The sequence below is a fragment of the Gossypium raimondii genome, chromosome 11 (assembly GCF_025698545.1).
Source record: "Gossypium raimondii isolate GPD5lz chromosome 11, ASM2569854v1, whole genome shotgun sequence".
In the NCBI taxonomy this organism is placed as follows: domain Eukaryota; kingdom Viridiplantae; phylum Streptophyta; class Magnoliopsida; order Malvales; family Malvaceae; genus Gossypium; species Gossypium raimondii.
In genome coordinates this window covers 40,285,046-40,298,901 of record NC_068575.1, presented here as the reverse complement: position 1 = coordinate 40,298,901, position 13,856 = coordinate 40,285,046, and the positions used below count along the sequence as shown (strand labels likewise).

Sequence of the window (13,856 nt, the reverse complement as noted above, 5' to 3'; positions counted from 1 at the left end):
TTGAGCTTCTTGACGATGAAAATATCATGATAACAGTTCATGACGAAACAAGAAATCATACGACGGAAATATGGTAGATGAAATGCTTACTTCATCTAGACACATGGAGGTGCCAACAATGTCCCAGGGAAATTCGTCTGGGCAAAATCGATTTCCATCTTTCTATTGACAGTTTCTTTGACCCATTTGATTAACTCTGACTTGATTGATTGACAATAGTTTGACTTGATTCACCCCTTCGGAAACCGATTCCCCCTCCCCAAGCCAAAACTTGTTCTATTTTAGCACTTTAGGGGAGGGGCGTTCTATATCAGTAATTTTTTTTTGTTTTAGTTTTGAGACCTAGATATGCAGCTTCAGCAATTAAAAAAATGTTTGCCAATTCAAGTTAATCTGCCTTCATTTTTGTTATTAAAAATAGAAGAATGTAACAGGGGCAAAGGACACTTGCCAACTCATTTTACTAGCATATACATATATATATATAGCTTCATATTTAGAGGCATTGATAGCCATTATTCCAATACGAAACAAAGGCCCTAGGTTGATGATTAGAAGTAGCTTATCTCTGACATACTTTCATGGTGCGAGTCATCATGGTGGTGAAGTCGGTTATGTCAATCAAGCCATCTCCATCAGCATCCACCCCTCGAATCATTTTCCGACAAGTTTCCAGATTACACCTCTCTCCCATCTTCTTAAGCACCGCCATCAATTCTTCGGCGCTGATTTTCCCGTTTCCGTCCAAATCATACACCCGAAATGCACTTTGGATGTCATTGACATTGATCCCTTCTCCCATGTTCTGCATCATCTCCATGAACTCCTTGTAGTCGATGAAGCCATCTCCATCGGTGTCGATTGCGGTAAATGCTTTGGTCACCTCGGCACCCGTCATTCCTTTGCCTAGTACTTTCAAAGCTGACTTGTACTCTTCCTTGGAGATCTTACCATCTTTGTTGGTGTCGAATTTGTCGAACACCCATTTCATTTCTTCCACATTGGGCTGATAAGTTCTTGAAGACACGTTCGACTTTAGGCTGTCCTTGTTGATGCTCAACTGTGTTGTCGGTTTCCTTGACAACTTCCTTGGGAATGCTCCATATTTGAACTCGATAAAACTCAGTTTTGACATTCTGTTTGATAGTTTTCTTCACAATCTCCTATGTCAAGCACCTCTCCCTATATGTGTGACAATTTGACTTCTTTGGATCAATTTGCAAGAGCATGTTGGAATCTCTCTTTTAATTCGGGGACCTAAAACAAGCCAAAAAAAGAGGCGGTCCACTTGGGTTTGATAATTGATATTCTTATTCCAAGAGGTTAATTTCCATCCATACAAGTCGAGATTCCACGCGGAAATGGCATGGCGTAACCAAAATGACTTTGCTACCATGGTAGGCAAAAGCTAAAGCATAAAGAAGGTATTCTTCCACTACAAGTTGAATCATAGACACATGACCTTACTAGATTCCAATTCGACTCGCCTTTCGGCGAAGGCTTCTTCTTTATCTGTAAATTACGTATCAATGATGGGACCAAATGTTCCGAGTGTAATTGGTCAATATTCTTTTCTTCACCTAGCAAAATTTGTTCAAGGAAAAGAGGATTTGTAAAATCCTATTTCTGTTATTGGATGGATTCCATGATTTTTTTTCATTCCTTATTTTGAAAAACAACCACTATCACCATTTCTAAAATCCTATTATAAAATTAATATAATAAATAGGATTTGATTTGTTTTGTTTATTTTATTATTTATCATTAAATATATTAATAATATAAAATAATATATAAAGGAAAATATGTGTTTGTTATATAACTAATTATATACTTAATGTCATATTTTTATATTCTTGATTAGGAAGTGGTGACAGGATACACCATTACTCTATATTGCTTCGGATGTAACTCTGAATAATATAGATGTCAACTAAATTAAGACTCAATGAACTTACAAATTAACGGGAGATAATTATCTCTAGCTAATTACGTTTTATAAAAGTAAACAAAATTGCGTTTTAATTTTCCCTTGTATCAAACCGATTGGCATTTTAAGTAACTTTGATTTAGAGTTTAGAAGGATTTTTTTTTGTTTTGGCGTAGCATTCTCTTAACATTTATTATAGTCATGACTCAAATAAAATTATAGCTAAGAAATGAAATAGGATTTCATCCCAATTACGCATCAAAAGAGGTTGAATTTAATAAGTTTATGGTTTAAATTCCAACATTTGAAATCCTCGATGAAATCAATTACCCAAAAGAGAAAAATCCTAAAACTCGTAGAAATCGAAGTTTGAATTTGTAAGAGTAAGACATTAATGGCTTTTAGTGTAAACCATGGGAATTTGTTTTTGTTCCTTTAAAACCTTTGGATGTAAACTAGGGTCGCCTGCCCTGCATTAGACATTTGTGGTTTTCATACTAAAAGAACTTTTACTTGATTGAACACCTAAATGGAACAAAACGACAAGCAGTGAGCATTGAAGTAATTTGTAACTTGGAAAAAAAGAGGCTAATTCACAAGCATTACTGATATTAAACCCTGGATTTTGCTTTGATCCTCTTCCACTAATGCATTAATACCAGTCAGTTGTTCGGCTCTTTTTGCTTGGACAAACCAATCTGTTCTAGCCACCACTATGACCATGACAATGGCACATACAACTTGTGCTGCCAATAATCCCAACCAAAGGCCTAACAACCCTATATCCATCACAAATCCCATTACAACTGCAATTGGCAATCCAACACCATAGAAGGATCCTAAATTTATGTTGGCACCCAATGTCGGCCTTGCACTCCCTCTCAGAACGCCACAACCGGTGGTTTGTGGACAGTTCCCTAGCTCACAAAGCCCTGCCACTGGCATCACCATTGCTGTCAACGACAAAATGGCTTTATCGTTTGTGAAAATTTGTCCCCAAGCGTTTCTCATTGTTGTCATGAATGACATAGCCATGAAACTAGATAAAACAGCACATGATAATGCGATCGTGGACGAGGTTTTAGCCGTACTTGGCTGGTTGGCTCCCAACTCATTACCAACCCGTGTCGAGACTGCTAGACTCAAAGACGAAGGGAAGATATAGGTGAGTGAAGTGGCTTGTATTAGGATTCCCATTGTAGCGACTGCTTCTGGGGCATTGATAAAAAGTCCTGAAAGGACTATCATAAGCTCGTACCACCACCATTCCAAGCAAACAGATAGGCAACAAGGTATAGCAAGGCAAAGTATTGGCTTCCATTCATCGAAGCATTCCAGGGACCAACCTTGCCATGTTTTGTCACAAATGCCAGAGAAGCATAGGTAAAGCAAAAGGGTAACAAGCAAATTCAAATCTGTTATGGTGACTGCCACAGCTATACCTTGAATGCCAAGGCGAAGATGGTGGACAAGGATGTAGTTGATAGGAGCATGCAAAGCAAGGGAAAAGGCTGCAGTCAACATAAGAGGGAGGGTTATGTTTTGGGTTCTTAAGTGAATTCTTAGAGGGTTTATTAGAGATTGGAAGAGTAGATCTGGGAGAGAGAATGCCAGATAAGTAGAGGCAACTGAGGAGATAACTGGGTCTTGTCCACAAAAGAGAAGGATGGACTCAATGTTTAGCCATAGAACTGAAATGGGCAAACAGGCAATTGTAAGGATGGCTATGGTGCGTTGAAGGGTTTGGCCCATAAGAGGCCATTGTTTGGCTCCACAGGCTTGAGAAGAAATAGCTTCCATCCCCATTGCAAGACCAGAAATGACAGAATAGCCTGTAATGTTAGCAATACCAATAGACAGAGACCCTCCTGCCAGTGCTTCCTTGCCCAATTTCCCCATAAAAAACATCGATATTGCTGATTTTCCATAGATAAGAAGACCAGTAATTATCATAGGCAAGGCTATCGCATAAAGCTCCTTGATCTCTTCAACAACCTGAGACAGAAACAAATGACAAAAAGATATTTTCCTTTTTGCATTGGATTGATCTGGTTTTCTTTTTTACCTATTAAAAAGTTAGATAAAAATCAGTCTATTTTACCCATTTCACCCCCAAAAAATAATATTTATAAAAATGAGTTTAGTTCAAAATTATTGACCCAAATAACATGAAATGAACAGTAAAATTAGGTTATGGGAACTAGATAGCCGACATCACTATTTTTTGTATTAAAAAAATAATTTTTGGGGTTTTAGACACTAGATGGTCGACACTCATGTATTTTTTTAAAAAAATTTTGAGTGCTGGCACACTGATGGCCGGCACCCCTTTATCTGACTAAAAAGATAATTTTGAACAAATGGCCAAAATCACCCAACAACAAAAGAGATTGTGAATATTGCAACAAAACTCCTCCTTGTTTTTCCATCTTTTTTATTTTCCAAGTTTAATTACATATTTTATCTTTTAAAATAATATTGAACTACTTATCATGTTTTTAATTATTATTGCATCACTCATATTATTATTAAATTTAAAATTAATTTAAAATATATTGAACTACATATTTTATAAATATATTACTCGTTATTTTTAAAATAAAAAACAATAATTTAGCAATGTTTATTTAAATTATTATAAAAATGAAAATCATTAAACCAAATTCTAATTTTATAAAAAAACATATAATTTAATTGTGCATATTAAATTTAAATTAATTTTAAATTAACTACTTTTGATTTGAAAATTAACTAGTTTAGTATCAATTACCGTCATTTTAGATATTGTATTTAGCATTTTAATATATTTTCACAATTATAAATTTCAATATTAAAATTAATAAATAGTTTTAAAATACCTTCGTTTGAAGTTCTTAAATAATATATTAAAATAAGATAACTTGAACAACTTTTTATCAAAACCACCTCCAAAAATTATCATTACATTTAAAATAAATATAATTTTTAGACTTAATTTATTATTTATACTTGAGTTTATCAACAATCAAAATACATTTAACGAAATAAAACAAAAATTTTTAAAAAATCATGAAAATTCAAATATGATAATAATAACACGTTATTTTAAATTAATTTTTAAATTTAATAATAATGTGAGTGATGCAATAATAATTAAAAAACATAATAAGTATTTTAATATTATTTTAAAATTAAAATATGTAATTAAACTTGAGAAATAAAAAAGGATGGGAAAACAAATAGGGGTTATGTTGTAATACTCTCAAACTCTTTTGTTGAGTGATTTTGGGGCCGACACCACACCCCCCAAAAATTAATTTTTTTAATCGGATAAAGGGATGTCAGCCATCAGTGTACCAGCACTCAAAAAAAATTTTTTTTTAAATGTATATATGGGTGAGGTGTCAACTATCTAGTATCTAAAACCCTAAAAATTATTTGTTTAATAAAAAAATAGTGGTGTCAGCCATCTAGTTCCCATAACTTGTTATTTTATTGTTCATTTCAAATTATTTTAGTGAATATTTTTGAACCTGACTAAATATTAATTTTTTTTTTTTAGATTAGATGAGTAAGAACAAGGAATAGTGGCGTCAGCATGTAACTAACCTTTGAAAGTGATGGTTGCCAAGCTTGACACTGGCACTGAAAGGAATCTTGCTCTTCTGGTGAAACATCCTTAACACATTCCTGAGGTACTCTATCAATACCTTCATTGAGTAACAAAGGAGCAGTAGAACTGTAATAAGCTGCAATTCCCTTATCACTCATTACTTTTAGTCAGAATAAAACCTGGAGAGTATATGTTTCTTCTCAAAAACATGCAAGAAAAGAGAAAAGACCGAGTCTTGGAGTAAAAAAAAGGACCAAGAGAGAAAGGGTCAATCAATACAAGCTTCCTCTCTTTTCTAGTAGTATAATCTAGTGCATATACCACTAGAAGCAAACTTTGTTTTTAGAAGACTGAGAAGAGAGTGAGGGGAAGATAGAGAAAGAGGGGATGAGAAATGGAGGAGTGTGGGTATGGAGGTATGGAAGGAGATAAGGGGGAAAGGAGGAGGCCATGCGGGTGGTTCGTCCTTTTCTTTGAAAAGGGCGTGTCGGTATACCTCAAAAAGCACTTTTTGTTTTGTAAACAAAATGCTGGCAGTCCTTCCAAATGCCAAACATGGAAAGCTGTCAACACATCATCAAGGTTCAAACAAACCCTCTATAAATCTCCGAGACATCCACTGTTTTGTCTCTCTCCATGGACCCTCTTTTCCCTTTGGTTCTTTTGTAATACCTCCTCTCCCTGAGCACGTGCACTACTTCCTTTCCCTTCCTACTCATCATATCATGCCAAATCTTCAAGCTTAATTTGGGTGTGAAATACTGAATTTTATCACTATTACTTGTTAGCTGTTAATACTTTCAGAACAACAATGCATATGTGCTTGTCAACGTGGTAATGAGTACTCGATCAACCGCATTAACCTATTCGGTTATATCAGCCAAGAAATTAATCATTCATTCATTTATGCTCCTTATCATATATATGATGTTAATCATTCTTGGTATCGTGGTCCGTAGGCGCCTAAAAATAAAGTAATAGGGTATAGGGACCCCAAGCAAAATTGGCAGAACAGCCAGGCAATTACCGTTTCCTTCTATCTTTCCCTTGATGGGAAAAAGAGAAGAGGGTGGTGTAGATGGTCACGATATCCTTGTTCAGGTCTGCCAACGGAGCGTAATGGCCCCTTCACATAGGGACAAAGAAAAGGGGTCTTCAAAAACTCTTATTAATATATTTTAAGATGGTAAGAGTACTTCATTCTATTAGGCATGGCTAAGAAGGCTATGGTTTCATTGATTGGGAAGTGGGAACTCCCTCAAAATGGGCTCTGCTCCACTTTGGGAAGATATTTCTTACTTAGACTGATGATATCCAATTGGAAATGAACAAGGATTTCTCGATTTCCAAAGCTGTTGCTGTTGGGGACCCTGCCACATGCTGATTCCAAGCAATGGCCTAACTGATCCCCCACCCCGTTATTGTTGTTTTGTTTGATTACCTTTTAGGGGTTAATTCAATCATAATTTTGATATTTTCCCTTCTTACATGTTGGGATATGATATGCTGATCGGACTAGTTGTTAATCAATGGAGGGACGATTTGCCTTTTATTTTAAAGCTTCTAATCATAGTTCCAAGTTTGAAATAAGATCAGGGCCTAGGAATGAAAAACTTATTTAATATTGATACTAAAGCTCCATTTGTGAATCAAAAGCATTACATCTGACTAGAATATGAATGAAACCGAGCCCTCAGATGAATTAATTGTTTGATTTTTGCTCCCATCGTCTTAATTTGTTTGAGATTTGCTAGCTAGACAACATAGCTTTTTGATCTTGATTTCTAGCTGATGAAGTAGTCATGATTCTTTTTCTTTTCCAAAGCAATTAAAGTCAAGGTTAAGATGAAAGTATTAGAAGCATCTTTTGGAGGAAGCTATCTTTAAAACAAACAAATGGTCCCTAATGATCCTTAGTCACATCTGAAATATAATTTTTGAAAGATTTTATGAATGTTTTCCCTTCAGCCTCAGTCCACTCGCAAAATGCTCACAAGCTCTTCTGTTTTTACCAAAATAGAGCTCTCACCAAACCCCTCAATTCACCCTCACCCTCAATGCTCACAACGCGTGACACTCCCAAGCCCTTCAAATCCCCCCCCCCCCTTTAAATAGAGCTCTCAAGCCTCGACTCTAAGGTGTGCCTCCCCAAATTCGAGGGTCTTTCCTCTACGCATATAAGAGTCTAGTTCACAACTCAGGTACCATTTGACGTAGCTAGACCATTTGGTCTGGCAGCATATAACAGTAAAGTACCACCGGCTCCACAAAGCATATAGGAATCTTCATGTTTTGTTCTCCACCAGTCGCTTACCGGTGTCTGCAACTGTAAGTAACGATTTGCTTTATTTTTCTCCAGGCTGCATCATTTATTACTTCTTTTAATAACTTCCTGTCGCCATTTCACCTTATGGATCGTTTTGATTTCTAGTTTCAGAAAGAAAACAAAAGCTGGTTCCCCAAAGTATATGAGGATGTTGGTCGATACCTCACCAGCTAGTTCTTAGTTCTCTAATGCGGCAATTTGCATTGAATAACTCCCATCCGAGTAGGTTTGTTATCTTCTAAACAACGGATAACAGTGTTATTCGACCAGGTCCTTAGCTAGCAGTGGTTCACATTGCACACAGTGGAAAATCGAGATCACCTCCTTCATGGCTTGGATTGACATTCATTTACTGTTAGCATATATGCTTCAGATAACTGCTTTATTGGCTACCATTAGTTAACATGGAGCTCAGTGGGTCTCTTCGAACATGGTCACATGGAGCTGTCTACTTGCCTTGACATTCATTCCCCGTTAGCACATTTTAGAGGACTGCTAATATGTGAAGTTATCTCCAACTAGACTAAAACCAGGGAGTTTTCTTAGCAGTCTTCCTTCCATAATAGACCTGACTGTGTTGGCGTCTTCCCACTTTCCAGCTGCTGCGTATATATTGTGAAGCATCACATAAGATTCTGAGTTTTGTGGATACATTTCGAAGAGCATCTGAAAAATTCTCTGTCCAATTTCAATGTTCCCGTACATTTTACAAGCACCTAACAGGGATTCAAGCATGCCTAGAGAAGGTTTGAATGGCTGTCTATTGACTATATTATAAGCTTCATGCAAATGACCAGCTCGCGCAAGAAGGTCAACCATACAAGCATAATGCTCTGTTCTTGGAGATAACCCATCTTCAACCATACAGTTGAATACCCTCTGGCCTTCCTCAACTAAACCAGCATGGCTACAAACCGATAAAAGACTTAAATAAGTAATGGCATCATGGCTCACCCCTGAAAGTCGCATCCTCGAGAAAAGCTTGAGGGCACCTTCAGCATCTCCATGCAATCTGTATCCATTAATCATCACACTCCAAGAGACGGCATCTTTTTCAAACAAGTAGTCAAATAGCAATCTCGCGACAACAATGCTTCCACACCTTGCATATAGGTCTATGAGGGCATTACTAACTACCACATCTTTGTCAAAGCCCTTGCATATGATATAGGCCATCACAGAATCCGCTAGATTCAGGCTGTTTAGTAGAACACATGAGGAGATTAAACTTAAAACTGTTATATTGTCAGGTTCCAAACTTATCTGGAGCATTTCACAAAAAACAGCAACTGCTTGTTTGGCATTTTTGGTATCAACATGCACAGACATGATAGCATTCCACAAAGAAATATCACATCTTTTCCCCGTCTGAAAAACTAGGAGGCTCAATTTTATTTTACCAAATCTAGCATACATGAAGATAAGAGATGTAAGAACAGTTGTTTCCTCTATCATCCCTGTTCTGAGTGCAAACGCATGGATGGACTTACCCTGTGACAACATGCTGCACATGGGCAATAAATTTAGTATACTTACTTGATTTGGTCTTTGGTTCTCCTTCACCATTTGAGCAAACAAGACTAGAACATCATTTGATAAGTTGTAATGCCGGAAGCCAGTCATTAATGAATTCCAAGAAACTACACTTCTTTCAGGCATGGCATCAAACAATAGTGATCCAGCATCAAGCTCTTCACAGTTACAATACATACTAATTAGTGCATTTGTCAATGAAACATCAGAGTCCCACCCAGTTTTGATTGCATAACCATGAAGGATTGTTCCTTTCCTGAAATTTTCACTCTCACTGTAAGAAGAAAGGATACTTAGCAAAGTCACAGAATCCAACTTCCCTCCCTCTTTCTGCATCTGGTGAAGAATCACATTTGCCTTATCCTTTTGTCCACTGTGTACATACCCAGATATCAAAGTATTCCATGATACTGTATTTTTAGTTGCCATTCTTTTAAATAGCCTAAAACAAGTGGAGAGTAAAGGACAGTCAGAGTAAAACGCCAGGACTGCATTTGAAACATTAATATTTGTTTCAAAACTTCTTCTAACTACAAATGCATGTATCGACTGACCAAGTAAAATGTCACCTAGATTCGAGCAGGCAGAAAGGATGCTAACAATTGAAATTGCATCAGGACTGAACCCTTCCAATTGCATTTTGCGAAATGCAACCAAACTTTCATCCGGTAGTCCATTATTTACATAACCAGAAATCAGCACATTCCATGACAGCTGTGTTTTGTTTGGTATCTGATCAAACAACATTTCAGATGAACTTATTTCCCCAAGCTTAGCATACGTTGACATGAGAGCTGTCAATACAGAAACCTGACTTCCAAATCCATGTTTAATAACACAACAATGGAGAGATCCGCCATAGCTAATATCAAAATAGTTCTCACAGAAGGGAACAGTAGACACAAACGTCACTGAGTTAGGCTGCACATCATTTCGAAGCATTTCCCGAAACATCTCAAAACCTTCGAAAAACCTCTCATTCTGCGTATAACTATTGATCAGAGCATTCCAAACAGAAACATTCCTTTCCACAGCAAAGTAAAACAGTTTCCTAGCACTAGATAAATCCACTTCACTTTTATACATTGAAATAAAAGCAGGAACCAAAAAATCGTTGAAGAAGTATCCACATTTAACAGCCAAACCATGCAGAGATTTACCAAAATAAAAATACCCCAACCGCGTACATGCAGGGATTATACTTGCCAAAGTACTGACATTAGGCTTTATGTTCATTCCCTGAATTTCCCCGAAAACCCCCAATGCTTCTTTATCAAGTCCATTAAAACAGTAACCAGAAAGCAAAGCATTCCATGAAACCAAGTCAGGGTCAGAAATTCTATCAAACAGTTTCCGCGCAATCCCTATATCGACATTTCTCGCATAAAAATCAATAAAAGAAGTCATAATAACAACATTTCTTTCATACCCTTTTCTCAAAACAACGCAATGAATCTGCTGTCCAATCCCAGAAGCACCTAAAGCTGAACAAGCCTTAATCACGAAAGGAAATGTAAAATCATCAGATGGGCAATTCAAGACCCGGCATTTTGTATAAACAGACAAAAGATCTCCATATAGACCATAACTAGAAAGACCTTTCAGCATTAAGTTTTGGCAGAATAAATTTGGGTTTTGAATTTTGTAAAAGGTGGAGAGAGCCAAATTTGGAGCACCCAGATAAAAGCAAGATTTAAGAAAATGTCCTAGCAGTAAGTTGTTTCTTATGAGACCTTGTACGATGAGAAGAGATTTAAGCGGCTTTAAGTCTTGGATGCTTTGACAGTGCTTTAAGAGATGCATGAAACTTGAAAAGGAACCACATGGAAGTTTTAAAACCATGGTGGTGGTCAATAGGTTTCCCGCCATTAATAATTGTTCATCATCTGGAGTTCCGAATTCGGACAAGCCTTTGAGATTATTTGTCAGGTTTTGTTTTTAGGTGTAAAAATGGTTGAATTATGATCATTGTATATACCAACCATCAACCGTAAGAATAGAACCAATACTGGGGTGAGTTGTAAGCTATTTAAGCAAAATCTCAGTAGTATTATGGATAAAAGTAAAAAGTGGGGAAAAACTTTGCTTTTGTTTAAGGATTCATAGAACCCATTTATAAGAAAATCTTGGGCTTGATTATGGATGGAGATAAAATATATTCATTAATCAACGTTCAAAATAAAGTCAATGTCTTCGGTTTAGGTTACGAGAATGTATTTGAAAATTTTTCACAAGTGGCTACTGGATTTTGGGCTACAATAGATATTTGGGTATTTGCTTTGTTGAGATGCGAGTCATTTTGAATAGATTGATTCTCTTATTTGATTAAGGTTATGATAGAGTTTTAATCTTATCTAATAATTTTGAGGGATACAAACTATTCAGGAGAAGACGCTGGCAGATTCTAATTCTGTATTGGTTCGAAGAATTTACCAACTGCTAGAGTACTTTAGCCACTGGTATATTTGCCACATCTCTAGGGAAGGAAATCAAGATGCAAATAGACAAGTTAAACTTGCTCACCATAATTCATATGATGTGTGCTTGTATGAGATCCCCCGCTAGGGGGACAAGTTAGTTTTTGTAATAAATTTGAGTATCATTTCTTATCATTCGTACAATAAGTGGTAAAAACTTAGACATATATAATTAATTTTTTAAAAATTTTACGAATTCAAATCATATCGTTAAATTGGAGGTTTGATTTCTAGAAAAAAAAATTAAGTGATATTTCTATATTTGTGTGTTAGAAAACAAAAAATGCTTCATAAAAAACAGCATGGTATTTAATATGATGAAATATTAAATTCAGTATTTAGAACATCCAAAACATGGTTTTCTTTTTTATTTACAAAATCTACTGCTATAGCATGACTTCAATCAACCCTCGCTTGAGCATTAAATGTAACTTCTAGTAGCCAAATGTTGTTCTCTTCATCACCCTCATGAACTCATCTATGTTTACCTCACCATCACCTGCATCCAGAATTGGCACTAATTAATAATGTTTTTGCTTGGATTTAGATAGCAAAGTGTTCAACAAATTAAGTGAAGAACGCAATGGCATATGAAGCCTATGGCTGCACCAACATCATATTATACTATATAAAGATTCAAGAAGAGCTTACAATCTCGGTCGGCTTCCTCGATCATGTCTTGAATCTCTTTCTGGGATAAGAGTTCACCAAGGTCCTTTGAAATGCGATTAATGTCTTGGACAGAAATCTTTCCCTGGATCCAAATAAAGGAAGAATCAAAACATGAACAGCTTACACCCCCATCAATTCCAAATATACAGAAAACACAGGTACTTACATTGTTATCTTGATCGATGATTTGGAATGCTTTCATAAGCTCTTCGTTAGTGTCCCTCTCCCCAATCTTGGCAGTCATCATGTGCACAAACTCATCAAAATCAATAGCACCACTGCCATCCCTGTCCACATCCGCGATCATTTGTTTGATTTCCTGTTGCGATACAGCACAGAAGGATTTGAAGAATATATCAACTTCATATGCTATCTATCTATTAAAGGATAATGGCAAACATCTCAACAATTACCTCTTCTGTCATCTCGAAACCAAGAGCCCTGCAATGCTAAATACTTTTAGTTCCGATCGTCGATATTTTCATTCACAAATGCGAAACAGCAGAGACAAAAATGTTCATACCTCATGGCCACATTCAGCTCTTTAGCATCAATGGTACCTGTAAGCAAATTTGAACTATAACTTAGCATAATGCCGAGCACATGTATCGTGGATAAATAAACCCCATAATAACAAGCCATTCCCATACCTGAGCCATCAGTGTCAAATAATTCAAATGCTTCCTTAATCTCTTGCCTCTTTTGTTGGCTTAATCCCCGGTGACGTCCCTTAGGCTTGCCTTTCTGCGATGCCCTTCCATAAGCCTAATGGTGTAATCAAAACATCCATTAAAACACATAATGAGCACAGTTCAAGTTCTCTAAAAGATTCAAAACACTATTCCACTCATATATGCAATCTCAGTAAACCATAAATAAACAAAAGTTAAATTAACTTAATGGTTTTATTATAAAAACCCCGAATTTCAAAATTAATCCCAAATTAAATCTACCAATAGTAGACAGTAAATGAAAGCAAACACGCAAGAAGAATCGGAAAAATATATATAAAAAACCCAATCTTCAACAAGTATTTTTAATAGATGATTATTATCAATTAAAGCAAACTGATCTGAACGATTAATACGAAGAACATACCATGGCTAACTCAGATACTTGATTTGAATATTGAATTTTGAACAAATATAGGAATTTTGTTTTGGTTTAACTTTTTAAGATTGGAAGCCGAAGCCATAAATATATAGGCAGTTGTTTGATCTTTATCGCCAGAATCAAAAATTGCAAGTAAATGAGTCATGATAGGCCCGTTGTAAAATTGACTTGCCTAATCTAATTATAGGCCATTGGGCTGATAATTTCGGGCTC

At 36.1% G+C, this 13,856-nt stretch overlaps 4 protein-coding genes across 4 annotated transcripts; all 4 read right to left on the bottom strand.

The window, feature by feature from the left end:
* Positions 1–382: 382 nt before the first annotated feature.
* Positions 383–1,226, bottom strand: LOC105803908 (calmodulin-like protein 30). Its single transcript, XM_012636344.2, has one exon. It carries the CDS (start codon positions 1,133–1,135, stop codon positions 563–565), a length of 573 nt encoding a protein of 190 aa, XP_012491798.1. The 5' UTR covers positions 1,136–1,226; the 3' UTR covers positions 383–562.
* Positions 1,227–2,428: 1,202 nt separating this feature from the next.
* Positions 2,429–6,115, bottom strand: LOC105803910 (protein DETOXIFICATION 49). Its single transcript, XM_012636345.2, has 2 exons — positions 5,519–6,115; positions 2,429–3,925 (listed from the first exon to the last, which is right to left on the bottom strand). Exons 1-2 carry the CDS (start codon positions 5,678–5,680, stop codon positions 2,519–2,521), a joined length of 1,569 nt encoding a protein of 522 aa, XP_012491799.1. The 5' UTR covers positions 5,681–6,115; the 3' UTR covers positions 2,429–2,518.
* Positions 6,116–7,209: 1,094 nt separating this feature from the next.
* On the bottom strand, positions 7,210–11,429 carry LOC105803911 (pentatricopeptide repeat-containing protein At3g16610). Its single transcript, XM_012636346.2, has one exon. It carries the CDS (start codon positions 11,248–11,250, stop codon positions 8,344–8,346), a length of 2,907 nt encoding a protein of 968 aa, XP_012491800.1. The 5' UTR covers positions 11,251–11,429; the 3' UTR covers positions 7,210–8,343.
* A 720-nt stretch (positions 11,430–12,149) lies between these two features.
* On the bottom strand, positions 12,150–13,756 carry LOC105803912 (caltractin). Its single transcript, XM_012636348.2, has 7 exons — positions 13,629–13,756; positions 13,181–13,295; positions 13,054–13,090; positions 12,944–12,971; positions 12,697–12,849; positions 12,510–12,612; positions 12,150–12,357 (listed from the first exon to the last, which is right to left on the bottom strand). The coding sequence occupies exons 1-7, from the start codon at positions 13,629–13,631 to the stop codon at positions 12,293–12,295; spliced, it is 504 nt and encodes a 167-aa protein (XP_012491802.1). The 5' UTR covers positions 13,632–13,756; the 3' UTR covers positions 12,150–12,292.
* Between the last annotated feature and the right edge of the window lie 100 nt (positions 13,757–13,856).